The sequence below is a fragment of the Zingiber officinale genome, chromosome 7B (assembly GCF_018446385.1).
Source record: "Zingiber officinale cultivar Zhangliang chromosome 7B, Zo_v1.1, whole genome shotgun sequence".
Lineage (NCBI taxonomy): Eukaryota > Viridiplantae > Streptophyta > Magnoliopsida > Zingiberales > Zingiberaceae > Zingiber > Zingiber officinale.
The window spans coordinates 110,571,345-110,592,332 of NC_055999.1; the positions used below are offsets into that span (position 1 = coordinate 110,571,345).

Here is a 20,988-nt window from a genome sequence, read left to right on the forward strand (position 1 = left end):
CCTATAAGACAAAGGCGAGATCTCAATACGAGCCGATTTAAGTGATAGACTAAGCCATCACTGCATAACTCATTTTTGTCTCATCCACGCGCAGACAACCGAAATGCCATTCACATTATAAATATAAATATCTTTTTAAAAATTTTGATGTAATATATATAAATATTTTTCTTCTCCACGGGCCATCCTCGCCGTCAATTCGACGATGGACGGTCTGCATCCCACCGTCTCCCCGAGCTCCGTCGACGCTCTGCTAGCCAAAGTGATAAACAAAAAAAAACAAAAAGGATCCGAGGAAATGCTACTCTTTTCCCACTTTCCTTTTTCTCACTGTGTCGTCATTTCGATGGGAGGCTTCGGTCGATGTTCCCGCTCTGCTGATCCCTAACGGAATCATGTGAGTTTTCCTTCCCATTCTATCGGTTTCTTATGGGATCGGTCGCTTCGTTCGACTCTTCACGGTCGGATCTTGGCTCCCGGTGCTTTTTTGTTGATCTGAGGTCGGGGGGCCGTGATTTTCTTCTATTGGATTCTGGATTTGGATGACACTCCGGTATTTTTCGCTTAGGTTTCTGGAGTTGGGGTTTCGAAGCTCGAAATTGACTGTTTAGGTTCTCGTGTGGTTTCTAGGGTTTCGCAAGTTATGATCGAGACCCTATTGGTTGTGTTTACTTTAGGGGCTTTCGTGTTTGTTCTTTTCCTTAGTTGAATATTACTTGCCTTTTGCATTGGCTTGTCTAGGTAGTCTGTGTTTCAGGGTTTAAGGTACGGTGACCTTTTCGAGTGATGCCTAGTGAGGCGGATAGTTCGTGAGAAGTGAGTCTCGCAAGAAAGCGAGTCTAGGTTGTCTAGCGCTAATTTGAGTTAACTGCAGTTGTGATTTGTCAAAAATGGATGCTTAGGAACCATTTGCATCCGGTTATATGGTTAGTTGGAACAGAATGGTTGATAATGAGATAATTAGATCACCTACTTTGCTGAGATTTTTGTATACTTGAGTGATATTCTCGAGAGAAATGAAAGTTTTCATCTTAAAAATGTTGTCATAGAAACAGAGGACAAATACCAACTTGATATTTTGTTTATTCTTTCTGAGATATCAAATTTCAAATGCTTTCTGCAATGATGACTAAGGGTTCTTGATTCTTAAAAAGATCTAGCAGTTTATGTCTTGAACCATCTAAAATTATGTTGTTGTTTATAGTGTGCTTACAAGTAACAACCAAAGCGAGACAATGCTAGTACCTGCACGTATTTAAATTTACAGTCATTTTTGTTCTCCTTAAGTGTTCCCACTCCAAAGGTGATAGATGTTTTTCTTCCCACGTGGTTCTTTTATTTTCAATGCTTTCCTTTCTGTTGTCTATCAGCAATTTTTAGGCATCAATTTTGGTGGTATATAGATATTTGAGCCTTATTATGTACATTCATTCAAGTTAAACAATCTTAACCTAAAATGACTTTTTCCCTCTCTCTGTTCCTATCCTCAATTTCTGAAAGTTGTTATGCTTTTGGCATATCATGTGTCTCAATGCTAGACTTTTGTATACAAATATTTAGTGCTGAGAAATGAAACGGAATTACATTTGACATTTGATGCAAGTAGCTGCCTTAAAGTAGGACGCTAACTTTAGATCTTGCCATGTGATTGCTACAACTCTCCCTATGAACATTAAAACACTCTAGCATCAGTATTCTGCAGGTTATCATAATATAATTTGTTAGACCAGTTAGGACCGGCAAGGGTTGAGTTTATCTGTCAAAAAGTAAAACAAACGCTTTCTCGACTGTTCAATTCAGATTAGCAACAATAGTATAATTAAAATAAACAACAAGAAAATGAAGGAAGAGGCGCAGGGTTTACTTGGTTACAACCTAGGTGGTGTTAATTCAAGGAATATGAAAGCTCTAAATATCTCCTTCGGTGAAGGCGGAGAAGCCTCTTACACTCGTTAATTGCTCAGACTATTGCTAGAAAAAGAATACAAGAGTTGATCTCTATTTCCTAGGTCCAGGGTCTTTTTAAGATCCTGGAAAATCTTATCCGTGGCTTGAAGGCGCCTTTCATAGGGCTGGAAGGCGCCTCCAGCGAGGCGCCAAAGGATAAAGCTTTACCCTTTGGCAACGACTAAAATTAGCTTGACCGAAGGCGCCTTCTATAGGACTGGAAAGCGCCTTCGTACTGTTCATCAAAAGCGCCTTCCACGGTGAAGGTGCGGAGGCGCCTTCAATTCAGCAGCAATTCCAACCTCCTTTCGCTCTTTTGCTGCTCCGATCGCCTGGGTGATTGCGGTCATCCGAAATAGGGCTCACCCGGACCCATTTTTTGGCCTTCTCCTCGAGTAGGCTTTCGCTCTGGCTTCTCGTCCACCGGTGTATTTTTCCGCAGCACCTCGTCCCTCGAATACATCGAGCCCGTTGGCTCCCTTCCCGTGCAATCCTTCTCGCTAGCTTCATCTTCCGCTCGATTTTTTGTGTTCCTAAGCTCTTGCACACTTAGACACAAGGGTCAAACACAACAGGATCTAACTTAACTTGGTTGATCACATCAAAACTACCACGGGTTCCAACAATCTCTCCTTTTTGATGTGCATCAACCCAAGTTCAAGTTAGGGTAAAAACAATAAAAATATTGTAAAGAAATTGCAATAATAACATTTTAGGAACATTAAGTATACTGTTGCAAAATATAAAAGTTTGCAAAATTCAAAAAATTTTAAAATCTCCCCCTAAATTCTCCAACTTGTACATATTTCTCCCCTTTTGATCACATCAAAAAATAACATAAGAAGTTAGAATATTTTGAAGTTAATTTTGAGGGGTACTTAATAAAATAGTAAACAGAATGTTTAAAATTTTTTATAAAGTCGTACTTTGTATTTAAAAAAATTAACGAAAAAATATTTTGGAAAAAAAGTCTAACCTTGTTAATAGAGTAAATCGTTTTAACAGTTAATTAATTAAATATTTATTTCGATAATTGGCTTCCAGGTTGTGGCGAGGCACTAGACCTTTTTGGATATTGGAGCAACAATCACTTTCTTAGACAAAGCCTTTTAAAGAAATTAATATTCAATTTAACTCTTTTATAAAAGAATTGTAGTCTAGGTATGATCTTGGAACCCAATATAAGTTTCTACCTATTAGATTAATCAGAAATTTTGGAGGTACATAATTTTTAGGAATATTCCTAATTTGTCTATGGTGATGTCTAATATACTAGTTCAAATTATTATATCTCTTAATATTTTGATTGTTTAAGCATGCACGATTTTTCAAGTATTCTATTTCTGTTTTTAGTTTATCATTTTCTATTTTTAAATTATCAAACAAATCTAATGGGCATGCTTTTGCTAATTGTCTTTTCAAATTATTGTTTTCTTTTTCTAGTTTTACTAAATCCTTAGAAAGAGCTTTAATGAACTGAAAAGATTATTTGTGTGAAAGAGTACGTACCTCACTTACCTTAAGTTCTGATGCTCCCCCTTCATCGCAGCTTTCCTCTGATGATCCTCCCCATTTATCGATGTTCATCTCTGAGCTGGTTTCGTCTTCCTTTTGATGGTCTGCTATTAGGTCTAGTCTGGCGGTTTCGATTTCGGAGTCGGAGGACGATGATTCATCCCATGTGGCTTTTAGATTATGTTTGGGCTGAGCTGACTTCTTATTCTTTTCCTTGTCTTTGTTCTTCAATTTTGGGCAGTCATCCTTGATGTGTCATTCTTCATTGCAGCATCAGACCATCCTTTTGTTTCGATAATGCTTTCTCGTCTGCGATTTAAATTTATTAGATTTAATAAATTTATTAAATTTTCTCACTAGTAGTGTCGCTTCATCTTCGTCAATTGACGCTTCGGAGTCAGGACCTTCCTTCTTGGCTCTCAAGGCAAGATTGTTGTTCGAATTTTCGATTTCTTTAGAATCTGCACATCGAGTTTTGTGAAGTTCAAAAGTAGAAAACAAATTCTCTAGTGTACTTACCTCGAAATTCTTAGAGATGTAGTATGCATCTACTAAGGATGACCATTCTGGAGTTCTTGGAAAGTCGTTGAGCGTATACCGGATTGAATCTCGGTTTGTTACTGATTCTCCAAGATTGTTGAGCTAAGTGATGAGTTCTTTGATTCGTGCTTGGAGTTGCACTACCTTTTCTCCATTGTTCATCCGCAGGTTTGTTAGTTGGGTTCGGAGGATGTCTCGTCTTATTAACTTTGCTTCCGAAGTGCCTTCATGGAGTTCTAGTAACTTCTCCCAGAGCTCTTTGAAGGAGTCGTAGCTGCCGATTCGATTGACTTCCTAGGGCGGAAGGACGCTGAGCAGATGAAATTCTACTTTACTATTCACCACGAAATCGGCTTGCTCCTTCTTTGTCCACTGGTATTCTTCTGTCTTTCGGAACTACAAAATTTTATTTCATAATTAACAGAATCTCAAAATTTGTTTTAAAGAATACCTCCATCCGACGTTTTCATTGCGCGAAGTCTCCCCTGAATTTTGGTGGGTGGATGCTTGCACTGACCATCGTCTCGTTGCTTCAGTCGGCGGTTAGTCTTTCTGAGGCGTGTTGACCCTGATACCACTTGTTGGACCAATTAGGGTCGGCAAGAGGGGATTGAGTTTATCTGTCAAAAAGTAAAACAAACATCTTTCTCGACCGTTCAACTCAGATTAGCAGCAATAGTATAATTAAAATAAACAACAAGAAAATGAAGGAAGAGGCGCAAGGTTTACTTGGTTACAACCTAGGTGGTTGTTAATCCAAGGACAATGAAAGCTCTAAAAATCTCCTTCGGTGAAGGCGGAGAAGCTTTTTACACTCGTTAGTTGCTCAGACTATTGCTAGGAAAAGAATACAAGAGTTGATCTCTATTTCCTAGGTCCAGGAGTCTTTTTATAGCCCCTGGAAAATCTTATCCGTGACTTGAAGGTGCCTTCCATATAGGGATGTAAACGAGCCGAACCGAGCCGAACAGTATCAGGCTCGAGCTCGGCTCGTTTAAGTTATATTCGGGCTCGAGCTCGGCTCGAGCTCGAGCTCGAATCGAGCTTTTATCACAAGGCTCGAGCTCGGCTCGTTTTAGAATTATCAGGCTCGCGAACAGTTCGAGCTCGGCTCGTTATTAGCTCGATTATCAAAGTTAACGAGCCTAACTCGTTAAGCGAGCTCGGACTCGTTTTCGAGCTCGTTTAGAGCTCGTTTTTGGCTATTTTTTGGCTCATTTTAAGGCTCGCTTTTTTGGCTCGTTTTAGATGTTGTTTCTTGGCTCGTTTAAGGCTCGATTTAAAGCTCGTTTTAAGGCTCGTTTTTTTGGCTCGCGAGCCTATAAACGAACATGTTCGCGAGCTCACGAGCCGAATATCCTTAAGCTCGAGCTCGGCTCGATAAGATAAACGAACGAACTCGAACGAGCTTTTTCTCGAATCGAGCTCCGAATAGCTTGCGAACCGTTTGGTTCATTTACATCCCTACTTCCATAGGGCTAGAAGGTGCCTTTGTACTGTTCATCGAAGGCGCCTTCCGGCCATGGAAGGCGACTTCCACAGTGAAGGTGCGTGGGCGCCTTCAATTCACTTTGAAGGCGCCTCTGGCAGCAATTCCAGCCTTCTTTCGCTCTTCTGCTACTTCGATCGTCTGGGTGATTGCGACCATCCGAAATAGGGCTCACCCGAACCTATTTTTCGGCCTTCTTCTCGAGCAGGCTTTCGCTCCGACTTCTTGTCCCGTGGAACGTCGCGCACGTCTTTCTCGTCCACCGGTGTACTCTTTCGCAGCACCTCGTCCCTCGGATGCACCGAGCCCGTCGGCTCTCTTCCCGTGTCATCCTTCTTGCTAGCTGCGTTTTCCGCTCGATTTCTTATGTTCCTAAGCTCCTGCACACTTAGACATAAGGGTCAAACACAATAGGACCTAACTTAACCTGATTGATCATATTAAAACTACCACGGGGTTCCAACATAATTAACTGTAGCTGCCTTAAAATAGTAGAATTCAGATCTTGCATTGTGACTGCTACAACTCTCCCTATGAACATTAAAACACTATAGTATTAGTATTCTGTGAGCTATCATAATATGACTTATTGCCCTTCTAGATACTTATGATTCTATGACTGTTGATCACATGCTACTAAGGGTTAGATCTATAATAAGCAGTCAAGTAAATATAGAAGGTAAACTCAGCCTCATTATTCCAGATATACGCTTTCTGGTTCAATGTTGTGTAACATATGATTCTTATCGTTTAAAAAAAAAAGGAACTTGAGCTTTCTGATAACCAAACTTCAGCAAAAGATGAAATTTGGTAAGTGACATATTGCATTATTGCAACAGGAACCATACATCATATACTATAAAATCTATCTTACAAAAGCATCAATAGATAAACAACAGCTTTATTTTTTGGATGGCACCATTCCATGATTATGCCTGGACAATCTCCCTCCATAGAACTCTGTGTTGGCTAGGCAACCATTTCTATGAATCCGACATTTGACTTCTTTCCTATGTGGCAGTGTGGCCAGTTTTGATTGACTTGTTAGGTCTTTGATTCTATTTCAACCAATTCATTTTTTGATTTACTGCTTGTTGTCTAAAGACTTATTTTTCTTTTCTGGTAGTAATCTGCTATGGCTGATAAGGAATCTGTTGCTACACTTATTGATTCTACTACTACAAAGATACAGCAATTGCATCAGGCATTTGTTGAACTTGAGAGTCACAGTGCCATATCTCTGAACTTGAAATGGAAAGAACTAGAAGAACATTTTCATGGCCTTGAGAAGTCTCTAAAGAAAAAGTTTATTGAATTGGAAAATCAGGAGAAGGAATATGCCACACAGTTCATGAATACCCAAGAGATGTTGGAGAAACGGAAGGCTGCTGTTGTAACCAAGGAGCTTGCATCACTAGATAAATTGCAGGAAAAGAGAGATGCTGCTCTTGCTTCTTTATTTGATCAATACAAAACCTGTTCCCCAGAACTCATTGCTGATGGTGAGGGTGCTAGAAATGTCATGGCTGATGTTATTCTGGAAGAAAAATTCTGTGTTGTACTGTCTAATTCTGACTTAGATGTGTGTCCTACAACAAATGGAGATGCTGGCATTGAACACCCATCAGAGCTGGTGAAACTCTGTGCAGAAATGGATTCAGAAGGACTACATAAATTTGTCTCAAACAATAGGAAGAATGTAAATTCCATACGTGAAGAAGTCCCATTTGCACTTATAAGGGCACCAAATCCTTTCATTCTAGTCTTGGATTCCCTGAAGGGCTTCTACACTACAGAGAATATAGGATCGAAGAAAGATGGGAATCTTTTGGGTCAACGAAGGACTTGTCTCATGCTAATGGAATCACTCGAACAGTTGTTGGCTGATGATGCACAAGATTCACTGCCGGATCAGAAAATACTGACACCAGATATTAAAGAGAAAGCAAAGGTAATAGCTAAAGAATGGAAACCAAAATTGGATCATCTGGACATTGAAGCCAGCTGTGGAAACTCATTGGAAGCACATGCATTTCTTCAGCTTTTGGCTACTTTTGATATTATCTCAGAATTCAAACAAGATGAAATCTGCAAACTAATGCCAGCTGTTACACGGCGCCGTCAAACTGTCGATTTGTGTCGTTCACTTGGTTTGTCACATAAAATGCCAGGTTTGCTGTCTTTATCTTAGTTATAGTACTAGGGTGATGTTGATGTCAAGATTTACTTATAATATTTAATATTGTGGTAGGATGTTCAGGATAATGTTAGATAGTATAAAACAACATCCAATAATTAAGAATAACATATCAGAAAAAAATTCCAAGTAACCCAGTCAATATCCAGTGTCAGATCATATGTTTTCATTTGAAAATTTTCAAGGTTCAAATGCTTCACCATTCAAAAATGTAATTTTGGCCACTAGTTCTTTTTGAGATTGTTATTAAAGTTTTCTTTCATCATTGCTTGAAGCATTCAATTATCTTCTAGTAGTATATCTTTTATTTTTATCAAGCTTCGTGTGCTAATACAGGGAAAATTACTAGGGGTAATCTGTGAGATAGTGTTCCCTCTACCTATATGCATATTCTCATATTATCAATGTACTTACCATCCTTGTACACTTGAATATCTACAAATTGGTCCCCAAAAGGTAGTAGGTTGCTAGGCATCTATATATGATAGAATATCTGTTTTGCAGTCCGTTTATTTGGACTAATCTTAGAAATCTATGGTTCTATTACATCCTTTTTGTGGTTGCTTTCCTTCTTCTAATTGGATCATTCGTTCTCAGGTTTGATTGAAGTTCTTCAGAATAGTGGGAGGCAACTTGAGGCTGTTAATCTTGCATATGCATTTGAGCTTACAGAACGGTTCACTCCGGTTCCATTGCTGAAAGAGTATCTAAAGGAGGCAAGAAAGGTATCTCAGGTTAAAGCTGGAAGCATGTCACCTGGTACACAGGTCGTGATCTTGTCCACTAGAATGTCTTATTTTGAATTGATAAAATTGCCTACTAACTGACCTCCATTTTATTTTATAGTTAGTTGTTAAGGTGGGGTTTTATCAATGAATGATTGATGCCACAACTGGTCTTGTGTCTGAACTGTTTGGGCAAATTACCCTTATTGCAATAAGTTACCCTCTTTTTTCTATCTATCTTGATGATGAACTGTTAAATTATTTATTACCTTAGTCGAATTAAGATTAGAACTATGATTGAAATCATGTATCATGTTGAGCATCATAGCTAAAATGCCTAAATTATTGAAATCTGATATTGAGTGACACTAGTAGTTTCTCATGTTGCCTGGACCTATAGGGCTCATCATATTGTGCCAACACTAATGCGCCGTTGTTATGCTACAACACACGATAAGATGGATTTTAATAGTCCTTGTTATTTTTTATTTCTTATTTTCTCCTAAATTCTAATCTAATGTATCCTTTAATTTTTTTTACAGGTAAGTAAACTAAGCAGAATAAGATTTTAACTGTAATTTTACACCAACATTGAAGTAAAAAATGTATGAAATCATTTTTGATTCAATTACTAATTGATATAATCTTTATAACAAGTAGAAAATTTATGTCAAATACAGTTAAATTCATCTTGGGATACTTTAACACATGACAAAACTTATCAAATATTGGTATAGTATAATATAATAAAAAAAATATTCAATTGACTATTTAATTATTATATTGTTATTTTTATAAGTAAATAAATTAAGTGAAAGAAGAGTATGAATGTGATAAAACTCTCCTAAATTCGCTGTGGCATACTTCAATACCTGTTAAAGCATGCGAAATGTCAACGTAAGACAATATTAAAATTATATCATTCTAATCGGAAACTAAAACATACACATGGAATAACATTTTAAACGATGCCCCTATTTATATGGTTGTCTTGTCTTCATCTTTTTCTTTTTCATCTTCTTTACCTTCATTTCATTGTTGATAGCATGTGTCAGCTCTTCAATTTGGTAACAGAATCATATGTTCTGATTGATCAAAATTCCACCATGGATTGTGATTTCAATCCTTGATTACTATACATGATGGCCTTGCTATTTTATCAGATGATGGAACTGAACTGAGTATTTTTCCTTTCTTCTTATCCATTTTTTTTCCACAAATATTGGAAACTGCCACAACCTTTTTCTAAAGACATGCGGATATTAGTTCTGGGTTGATTAATAAGAATTTATGATATGGCATTCTGTTTTTAGTTTGCTAAATTCATGTGAGAGAACTGCAATTCCTTACTATCAAGTTTGCTTAGATTTTTTTATAGTGGAACTTGGTAAATCCTGGTAATTTGTATCCATAATAATTACCCCTTGCTGGATTCTGGCATATTGCATGAATAATTGCAATGAAATCTGCTTAAACTCATAATAGGATAGTCCTTGATGGTGTGCAAAAGTGCTTCAGTTGGCTTTCACATGTCTGATATGTGGTGTGACAATCCTTTTGTATAATGTCGGCACATTTTTACCTTTCAACAATATAAATATATAAATTGATCTCTTTCCTCGTAGCTTGAGCCTTTAAGATAAGTGGTTAATTAATTTAACATGTGGTAAAGGCGATTCGCTCGCCCCCAGCGCCCCCGCCAACCCGTCCCTAGACCAACACGGAGGAGATAAATCACGGGTGGCTACTAGCCATTAGTGCAAATGGCCAAGACATGGGGGAGGTTATGCTCGGTCATGCCGAGTTTCGACCCCAAGACCTCATGTGGTAACACTCTATGTCTTAACCATCGCACCGCCCCGAGGGGACACGGTTAATTAATTTAACATGAAATTAGAACCGGAGGTGCAGAGGGAATTCCATCTGTATCCAAAAAAAAAATGCAAGGGACAAACATGCGCAGTTCATTGAAAATTAAAATTATACAGTTGACAAGGTCTGCATGATATGAAATAAATTCGATTGTGTACTTATTTGAAGTTATGGTTTGAATAGTTGAACAGTACAGCCAGTACAGTAGTAAACAGTAGAACAGTAAAACCAGTAACAAAATAGGTAATAACAGTTGAACAATAATAGCACGGTAAAGTTTTAACTTTTTTTTAAGTCCCAAATGCGATTTGTTTTTTTTTTTTTTTGAAAAAGGGACTTGGTCAGATAAGAGAAAATTCTGTCTTATCTCTTTTTTTTTCTTGTTTGTTTTCTAGGGAGCCTCACCTGTTCAGGATCTCACCGTTGAATCGTTGTCCCGGCTTGCATAAGACTTTGGGTAGGATACCCTTCTTAGCCTGCACAAGTCTTATAGGTTTTTCTTTTGGTTATTCCTAATACAGTACCTATCAGTTACTAAGATAAGGACCGAGGAAAAGAACTAAGAAAAGATAGACGGAATAGAGAATAGTCTCCCTGACTAGGTCAGGGAGCGTTTAGTTCATCGTAAAAACAAGCATGGATTTTACTAATGGAGAATTTTTACCGGAAGATGGAATTTTTACCGACAAAAACTTAAAGATTTACATATTTTTACAAGTAGTACATAAAGAAAACTTACAAAGACACTTGAGCACACTAGAAAACACACTGGGGAATTTGAATACTTGCGTTGGAGGAGTGGATGCTTGGAGAGGAGAGGTTGAGAGCTTTTTATAGGCAAAATGGAGAGAGCTTGCTTGGAGAAGAAGGAAAGTAGGGAGAGAAGATAAAAGAAGGGCCTGGAAAGATAAGGCTTAGTGAGAGACAGTTAGTTGTCCTTCTGTCTGCGTGGAAAACAGGGAGAGAAGAGAAAAGAGGGGCCTAGAAGGATAAGGCTTAGTGAGAGACAGGTGGATGTCCTTCTGTCTGAGTGGAAGTACGGTTGTTGTTTTATGGAGAAAAATGTCATGACTAACGTTTAGGTAAAGTTCTAGTGGGGTTACTGTGGGAGATGTTGAAAATGTCATGGTTGTCATTAGGACTCCATTAGGTTATCTAAATTACTGTCGCTTGTGAGATCTAGAGAAGGATTTTGAGAGCTTCCTGCTAGGTCTGGATTCATGCTTCGGTGGAGTGCTGCTCTGTATGCTTTGGTAGAGAGAACCGAACTGGCTAGTCTCTTCGAGCAGAATCGTTCAATTTTTTTGTTGATAATGTTGGAGTAAAATTGTGTTTTAAAGGCGAAAGGAAAAAAATCTAGTGCCCATATCTTTTGGCTAATTGATTTTTTGAGTTTAGGTTTCTTCTACTAGGAGATAATTGTCAGGATTTATCAAACGGTCCCAAGCCCAATTGGTTTCTTATACTAATGCTCTCCAGTGTTTTAGTTGATCCCCAAAAGTAGGAGCTTCCCAATCAAGATATGGGTCAGAAGGATAGTCTTCAAGTTCAAGTTGATATCCTCTAACTTCATTGATGTCGAGTTTAACCAAATGTTTGGCTAGTTCAATATTAAGATCAATCAATTCAGGAGGAGAGTTGTCAAAAGTACAGACTACAAAAGTTTCTTCTTCTTCTTCTAAGGCCAGAGAAATAATAGTTCCAAGCTTCTTAGGAAAATCTTTGACAAAGTTTGGATCATGTATCCAGACTTTATAAAGAAGCCCATGATCCATCAGAATGAAAGGAGTAATGAGACTTCCTTTGTATGAGGTTGCTTTATATTTTTCATAGTCTAGATTGACTTTGTCGAAGAAATATAGAAGTTGGCACAGACACCATATTTAGCAGATTTTTCACAGGCTGGACCAATCTTCTGGCATTTGAATTTTGGGCTAAATTCTACTTCATAGACAACAGTTATCCGGGGGGGGGCGCTTATGGAAAGCTTTCAAGATTTCACATAATTCAATAAAAGTCTGTAATATAGACTGTTCTTCTAGATTTCGAACATAAGAGTTTATGTCCTCAGGTATAGTATTAGGCATGCTCAATAAATGGGCTTCTGAAGTTCTTTGGACAGAGGTGGTAACAGCTTATTCCTTTAATTGAGCGCGTGTCAAATAATTAGGCAGAGGAGACTTTTTGTCTTAAAAATGTAGGAGAGGAAGGAAGTCCATAAGCCCCTTCGATAATTTGTGCATATGTCGGAATCTCATGGGTTTGTGGCATAGTTGGCCAAGTTAGGCTCTGGTATCATTAAAAGCCTTTTCAAGTGAATAGTATCCTTTAAAAAAAAGGATGTTCTAAACCTTATATTGCTATATTTGTTTCTTCTCAAGTGGCATATACCCCAGCTTGTGTTCCGGAGAAGATGACATAACAAGAGAATTTCTTGCCTGCTGGTTTATGCATGGTTGTTAAAAAATAGTTTGATAAAGCATTAATAACTACAATCTTATGTTCAGAACTGTCAGGAATAGTTGGAATGCATCAAATGTTATCAATGAGGTAGTGTTGGATGCGATCTAACTTGTCTCTAAATGTAGAGTGGAACTGATTTTCATGCTGTGTGAACTGTTCTAATTCTTGATTTCCAAACGTTAATGTTTTAGTAGCAAACGTTCGTACCTTCCTTGGTCTATCCATCGTCTGAAAGAAAAGGGGATTAGTGTAATAAGCAGGATAAAGTATCTACTAAAGAATTATTAATTCCTTTTATATGTTCCCAGTGAATGTGTAAACCCTTATTAATAATGGTATCTATGAATAAAAGAGCATAAGATAAACGTAGTCAATCTAGGATGATATTTAACTACAAGAGACTTAATGATAACTGACAAGAAGATAGTTATAAAATTTCTGACAAGGACCAGCTTTTAAATAAAATTCAAAACTCTAAATGGTATTCTAAATTTGACATGAAATCAGGATTTTCGCATGTCAAAATGCATCATGAGTCCATTGAATGCACAACCTTTTCTTGCTTCGAAGGACATTTCGAGTGGCTTATTATGTCTTTTGGTCTTAAAGTAGCCTCTCAAATTTTTCAAAGGAAAATGGATGACATTTTTTTGAGATGTTTCTCTTTTCACTTGTGCTTATATAGATGATATTTTAGTTTTCTTTAAAACTAAACGAGAACATTATGCTTATCTTCATATTATTTTTAACCTATTCGAAAAACATGGTTTTATTATTTCTCGAAAGAAAATGACAATAGCAACTATCTATATTGATTTCCTAGGAGCTGAGATAGGCCTGGGACAAATAGCCCTTCATCTCATATCTCTGCTAAAATCCTTGTTTTTTCGATAAAATGGAGGATACTAAAACTCTAAGAGCTTTATTAGAACTCCTCAATTATGTGAGATTAGAGCCGTCAATTTGGGTTGGGCCCGTCGGGTTGGCCCGTCCCGTCAAACAATTTAAGTGGGTTGGGTTGGAATTTTATCAACCCAAGTCCGCCGTGGGCCGACCCGCCTAGGCCCGCGACCCGCGCGGGTCGGCCCGCTCGGGCTTGGGTTGGCCCGCGGGTTGAAAAACACATGTAAGCTAAGTTTTAGGCGAATTTATTATCTTTCTTTGTTATAATTTTGAAATAAAAATAGTACTTTTCATCCAACATAAGTACTCGTTTGTGTTCATTTATATTTAAAATACATGTTTATGTATACATTTAATTGTAGAAAACTTTTTCGAAGTAAAATGTTGAAGATATGAATATTTTTTAATTTTTTTAAAAAATTTTGATGGGCCCGCGGGTTGGCCCGCCCCGCCCCGCCACAGGTTGGCCCGTCTAACAGCTCTATGTGAGATCTTATCTAAAAGATATAGGTAAAATTAGCGGTCCCTTGTACAATAAGACATCCTTAATAGGACAAAATCATTTCAATCAACAAAACATAGCACTTGTCCAACAAATTAAACAGTTAGTTAAAACAATTCCAATGTTAACACTCTCGTTTGATTCTGACGATTTAGTCATTGAAATAGATGGATGTGAAACAGGATGAGGAGACATTTTATTTAGAAAACTTCCAAATATGAACCTAAAACTATTTAAACCTTATACAAATATGCCCCTAGGAAATTTAAAAAAAAATGATATTTAACTTCACTAGACTTTGGAAATATTAGCTGTTATTTATTGTCTAGAAGTATTCCGATTATTCATTTGCAATAAACAAGAAATTACTATTAAAATAGATTGTGAAGCTATAGTCAAATATAGACAAAAAGTTTAAGAAAAGGATTAAGTACTAAGAGATGGTTAAATTCACAGATATCATTATTAATAAGAGTTTACACATTCACTAGGAACATATTAAAGGAATTAATAATTCTTTAGTAGATACTTTATCCCGCTTATTACACTAATCCCCTTCTCTTTCAGACAATGGATAGACCAAGGAAGGTACGAACGTTTGCTACTAAAACATTAACGTTTGGAAATCAAGAATTAGAACAGTTCACACTATATGAAGATCAATTCCACTCTACATTCAGAGACAAGTTAGATCACATCTAACACTACCTCAATGATAATATTTGATAGATTCCAACTATTCCTGACAGTTCTGGACATAAGATTACAGTTATTAATACTTTAACAAACTATTTTCTAACAATCATACAGAAACCAGTTGGCAAGAAATTCTCTTATTATGCCGTCTTCTCTGGAACACAAGCTGGGGTATATGCCACTTGAGAAGAAACAAATATAGTAATATAAGGTTTAAAACATCCTTTTTTTAAAGGATACTATTCGCTTGAAGAGGCTTTTAATGATACCAGAGCCTAACTTGGTGCTAATTTTTTTATTAGCACTTTATTAAAAACAACACCTCTGGTAACAAGCTCTGTTATGCCACAAACCCATGAGATTCCGACATATGCACAAATTATCGAACGGGCTCATGGACTTCCTTCCTCTCCTACATTTTTAACAGACAAAAAGTCTCCTTTGCCTAATTATTTGACACGCGCTCAATTAAAGGAACAAGCTGCTACAACCTCTGTCCAAAGAACTTCAGCAACCCATTTATTGAACTTGCCTAATACTATACTTGAGGACATAAACTCTTATGTTCGAAATCAACATACTTTTATTGAATTATGTGTAGTCTTTCTATAAACTCTTGGAATAACTATTGTCTATGAAGCAGAATTTAGCTCAAAACTCAAATGCTAGCAGACTGGTCTAGCTGTGAAGAATCTGCTAAATATGAGTGTCCGTGTCAACTTCTATATTCCTTCCGCAAAGTCAATCAAGACTATGAAAAATATAAAGCAACCTCATACAAATGAAGACTCATTACTCCTTTCATTCTGATGGATCATGGACTTCTTTATAAAGTCTGGATACATGATCCAGACTCTGTCAAAGATTTTCCTAAGAAGTTTGGGACTATTATTTCTCTGGCCTTAGAAGAAGAAGAAACTTTTGTAGTCGATACTTTTGACGGTTCTCCAATTGAATGGATTGATCTTAATATTGAATTAGCCAAACATTTGGTTAAACTCGACATCAATGAAGTTGGAGAATATCAACTTGAACTTAAAGACTATTCTTCTGACCCAGATCTTGATTGGGAAGCTCCTTATGAGGATCAACTAAAACACTAGAGAACATCAGTATAAGGAACCAATTGGGCTTGGGACCATTTGACATATCTCGGCAATTACCTCTTAGTAGAAGAGATCTATATTGAAAAAATCTATTGGCCAAAAGATATGGGCATCAGATTTTTTTTCTTTCTCCTTTAAAACACAACTTTACTCCAACATTATCAACAAAAAACTGAACGATTCTGCAGAAGAGACTAGCTTGTTCGATTCTCTCTGCTAGAGCATACAAAGCAGTACTCCACCGAAGCATGAATCCAGACCTAGGAAACTCCTTCTCTAGATCTCACAAGCGATAATAATTTTGACAACCTAATGGAGTCCTGACGACACCATGACATTTTCAACATATCCCAAGACGTTTTCAACATCTCCCAGTAACCCCACTAGAACTTACCTAAACATCATGGCTAACGTTTTTCTTCATTAAAACAACAACAGTACTTCCACTCAGCCAGAAGGACAACCCCCTATCTCTCACTAAGCCTTATCCTTCCAGGCTCCTTTTTTCTCTTCTCTTTTTGCTTTCCACTCAGATAGAAGGACAACCACCTGTTTCTCACTAAGCCTTATCTTTCCAGACCTCTCTTTTCTCTTCTCTCCCTACTTTTATTCTTCTCCAAGCAAGCTCTCTGCACTTTGCCTATAAAAAGCTCTCAGCCTCTCCTCTCCGGGCATGCACTCCTCTCACTGGCAACGCAAGTGTTCAAATTCCTCAGTGTGTTCTCTAGTGTGCTCAAGTGTCTTTGTAAGTTTTCTTTATGTAATACTTGTAAAAATATGTAAACCGCTAAGTTTCTGGCGGTAAAAATTCTCCATTAGTAAAATCCATGTTTGCTTTTACGATGAACTGAACAATCCCGAACCTATACTCCATTCCGTCTATCTCGTGGTAACAAAAATGTATTGTTCTGAGGTATATCAAGATTCAGTCTACGGTTCATATTACGTCGACCAATCCTTCCTAATTCATATCTTTGTTGAAATAATTTCTTTTGTAATTCCTTACATAAGGACTCAGAAAATATCGGATCCCCGCCTACACAAGCAAATTGTTGATAAAATTCCAAAATAGCACTTTCTTTTGACCCAATCTTTTTTTTCTCCTTATCATTCAAATTAAGGAAAGACAAGAAAATTTCAGGGTAACAAACATTATTTAGAATTTCTCTTAGATTCTTAGTTCTTTTCCTTAGTCCTTATCTTAGTAACCGATAGGTACTGTATCAGGAATAACCAAAATAAGAACCTATAAGACCTGTGCAGGCTAAGTAAGAAGGGTATCCTACCCAAAGTCTTACGCAAGCCGGGGCAATGGTTCAACGTTGAGATCCTGAAGAGGCGAGGCTCCTTCGAAAACAAACAAGAAAAGAAAAAGATAAGACATAGTTCTCTCTTACCTGACCAAGTCCTTTTTCAAGAAAAACAAATCACTCTTTGGACTAAAAAAAAGAGTTAAAACTTCACCGTACTATTAATGTTCAACTATTATTACTTATTTTGTTACTGGTTTTATTTTGTTAATGGTTTTTCTGTTTATTACTGTGCTGGTTTTTCAGTCTTTCTGTTCAAACCATAACTTCACATAATCGAATTTATTTTATTATTATTATTATTGCAATAACTGTTGTAGATATGGATGTTAGCCATGCTCTTTGTTTAAATGGCGGGGGTCTATTTGGCATCTTTCTTACAATAGCTAATTTCAAATAGTTAAATTGCTGTGTTTGATGTGTTGAGCCTGCTTGAAGCCTTTGCATATACTGATATTAATGTTATCAGGGTTCATAGAAAAACTGTTTGAAATGTCAATTCCAGAGAATCTTGACATTTAGCAATGGAATTAGTGGTTGAATGCAATTAGCGATACCATCATTACTAGAAACTGCCTATATGTTCATACATGATTGAACTAACTTTGAGCTGCATAATTGGTGTTTTGCATGCATATTTTGTGTGACAACGTAAACATGAGTTGCTCCTCAGTCATGAAGCTATGTGGTAATGAGACGTGATTAAGTACATTTACTTCACATACAAGACTTGGGATGTCATGGATTGAAGATGATTTGAAAAATAACATATTCTTCTGGGTCATCTTTATTTTTATTTTTCTTGCAATTGCTCTACCCTATAATCGGGGCAATCGTTGCTTGTTGCTTATAGGATTTTCTGAGATTGAAAAATGTCTAGACATGCATATAGTAACATTAAAATAGATAGGAGTTTGAGCTTTTGTTTTGATAACTTGGCAAGTAGTCATTTCTTTGCTTAAGTTTCTTCATTTTATTATCTTATTTACTACTGCAGTGTGATTGCATCGTAAAAATAAACTTCAGATCAGCGCTGAGTTGCATGCATCACAAAAAATAAGCTCTATTTACTTGTATTCCTTTCTTTTCAGAATGAAATGAATGAACGTGAATTATCTGCTCTTAAAGCTGTCATCAAATGCATCGAGGAACATAAGCTCGAGGAGCAATACCCTATTGAACCACTGCAGAAGCGTATTATACAGCTAGAGAAAGCAAAGGCAGACAAGAGGAGGGCTGCAGAAGCTGCAAAGCCCCAGTCCAAGAGGCCTCGTGCTGGCGGAAGCATTTACAACCCTCGTGTCACTGGCATACCCGACAAAAGCTTTTACCGGGCAGCATCCGAAAGGTTTGCTCACCCATATGACAGCCCTGAGAGGTTCGCATACCCTTACGAAAGACAATATATCTATGCTGCTGAAAGCCATCACCCTACTCTGATGGGATCGACTCCATACCCCATTTCCACTACTCATCCCCCATATTATGGAAATGCTTACCGAGTCCAGTACCAGACTGCCTATTTGCACTAATGGAAACAGCTACAATGATCACGATCTCGTCTAACTATTAGCACTTTAACCCACTGGGTCCTATATGTTAATCTCATAAATCTGCATAACCAGAAGATTTTATCTATATGTATTAATGTGTGTTTACCCTTTTGACTGACGCAGATGTTTTTCTTCTAATGTTCAGTTTGATCTTATATCATTCTTGTTTGTGGCTGGGTTGCCAACGATTGTGTTTCTTGTGCGCCGTTCCTTTTGCTTATACTTGGCAATTTAACAATTTTGATTTATACTGCTCTTGTGATTGTAACTTCAAAGGATTACTTGCCAAGTACCTTCTAAAACTCTTTAGTTTCTTTGAATATCATGGCTTTTCTCTGATTTATCAGCTTGTCTCTTAGGGCATCTGCAGTGGGAGGTTTATAGCATACAATGTATGCTATAAATCTCTCAATATAAACCCCACCTTCACTACATAGGTGGGGTTTATAATTTTTTTTATAAATCTGTATCAAAATCCAATTTTATAAAAAAAATAGTGGAGAGATGATAGAGAGAGAATTTTAAAAGAAATGAGGTTTTTAAAAGAAAGAGGTTTTATGATAATAGAGAGTGATTTTTAAAATAAGGTTTTTAACTTTTGCTGTGATAATGATGTGGTAGAGCATAAACCTCTTTAAAAGGTTTACGATTACGGATGTCCTTAGGCGTGGGAGGTTTAAATTTGGTTGTATTCAAGTTTATCATCTTCAGTAAATGAGGGATTTAAAAATTTTGTCTTTTTACAAAAAAAAAAATTAAACAGGAAATACCAAATGTGGGATGATGGATCTGGTCTTATAAAATTTTTTTATTGGGGGAAGGGTTCATGAATAGGTGGCATAGAAACCTAACATTTTATAATTGTCTTTTATTTGGAGAAATTTTTTTTATAAATGTATCATAATTAGAGATTAAACCGTAGATATTTGAGTGATAATTTAACGCTTTATGGGGAATTGGTTCGGTCTCATGGATGTTTTTCATTGGTCATCAAGTAAATTGGGAAGCGCTTGCGATGAACAATCTACAAATTTAACATTTTATGATTGTGCATTTTATTTGAAAAAAAAAATATAAATATATTATAATTAAGATTGAACCATAAATATCTAGATGATAACTTATGTTCCATTTTTTTGTTCTTACACTTTAGACTTTGAGGTGCATATAATACATTCAATATGATTCGATCTGAGATCTGAATCCTATACTGGGGGAGTTTTGTGTATGGGATTGTCTTACAGCTTGATCTTTTTTACGATTTAGATTTTAAGGTAAATTATCTGTCAATTTCAAAAATATGAGAACAAGATATTAATTAATCTGTTTTCCTTTATCCTCAATCCAAATTTCTGAGATTATTATTATTATTATTATTATTATTCTTATTATTATTATTATTATTATTGTTTTCTTCTAGGGACAGTGTTAATAATTTTCAATAATATAATACGAATTCAAATTTCAATCGGTGATTTTTTTAATAGACACAAATGAGCCATATATTCTTAATTGTTATTTAAATGCGTGAGACATTAGAAGGATAATATAAGCGAAGCAAAGATGATTTTCGTTCTTTCTTTCTATATTTTTTAAAAGAAAGTAGAGTTCTATTGAAAAAAATAATTTATAGATTATTCGATGGAAGCCCACATAGAGGATGCCAATGGAATTTTCTCGGCAACAAATAGATTCCTTCTCACGCATAGAAATTGGGATTCATTTATAGTTATGACTATGATTTAAAATTTGGATCTCTAGTTTTGATTTACGATAAAAAAAAATCATATAATTTTAAAACTGTATTATGTGTTACGTCGTCGATATGATTTCAATTTTTTTTAAATATAAAAAAATGTAAATAATTTTTAAAATTTAAATATTAATAAAATATAAAAATAAAATATTGCCTCGTGTAGTATAGCCCATGATTGTCGGGCGACAATGTCATGACACTTAAGATGTGTGCAGTATCCTCGTGATGTGCAAGACATCCTTGAGATGTAATCTGATCTGTCTGATCGACAAGGGGACACGGGGACAGAGAAATTTAGGGACAGAGGATTTGAATTCACAGCATCCTGATTCCCCAAAGTTCGAGAGATTCTCGGGCGGTGGTGTCATGAACATATGTCGTCTAAATCGTGCCACCTTTAACTCTTGGCTCCGC

At 36.6% G+C, this 20,988-nt stretch overlaps 1 protein-coding gene across 1 annotated transcript; it reads left to right on the forward strand.

Annotated features, from left to right (window-relative positions):
- The first annotated feature begins 243 nt into the window (after positions 1-243).
- Positions 244-18,978, forward strand: LOC122006892 (FRIGIDA-like protein 3). The gene is made up of 4 exons (XM_042562579.1): positions 244-397; positions 6,618-7,662; positions 8,286-8,455; positions 18,357-18,978. The coding sequence occupies exons 2-4, from the start codon at positions 6,627-6,629 to the stop codon at positions 18,795-18,797; spliced, it is 1,647 nt and encodes a 548-aa protein (XP_042418513.1). The 5' UTR covers positions 244-397; positions 6,618-6,626; the 3' UTR covers positions 18,798-18,978.
- The last annotated feature ends 2,010 nt before the right edge of the window (positions 18,979-20,988 follow it).

Coding starts and splice junctions, on each gene's coding strand:
- LOC122006892 (XM_042562579.1), top strand. CDS start 6,627: ATGGCTGATAAGGAATCTGTTGCTACACTTATTGATTCTACTACTACA. Junction 7,663..8,285: donor TTTGTCACATAAAATGCCAG/GTTTGCTGTCTT, acceptor ATTCGTTCTCAG/GTTTGATTGAAGTTCTTCAG. Junction 8,456..18,356: donor GCATGTCACCTGGTACACAG/GTCGTGATCTTG, acceptor CTTTCTTTTCAG/AATGAAATGAATGAACGTGA.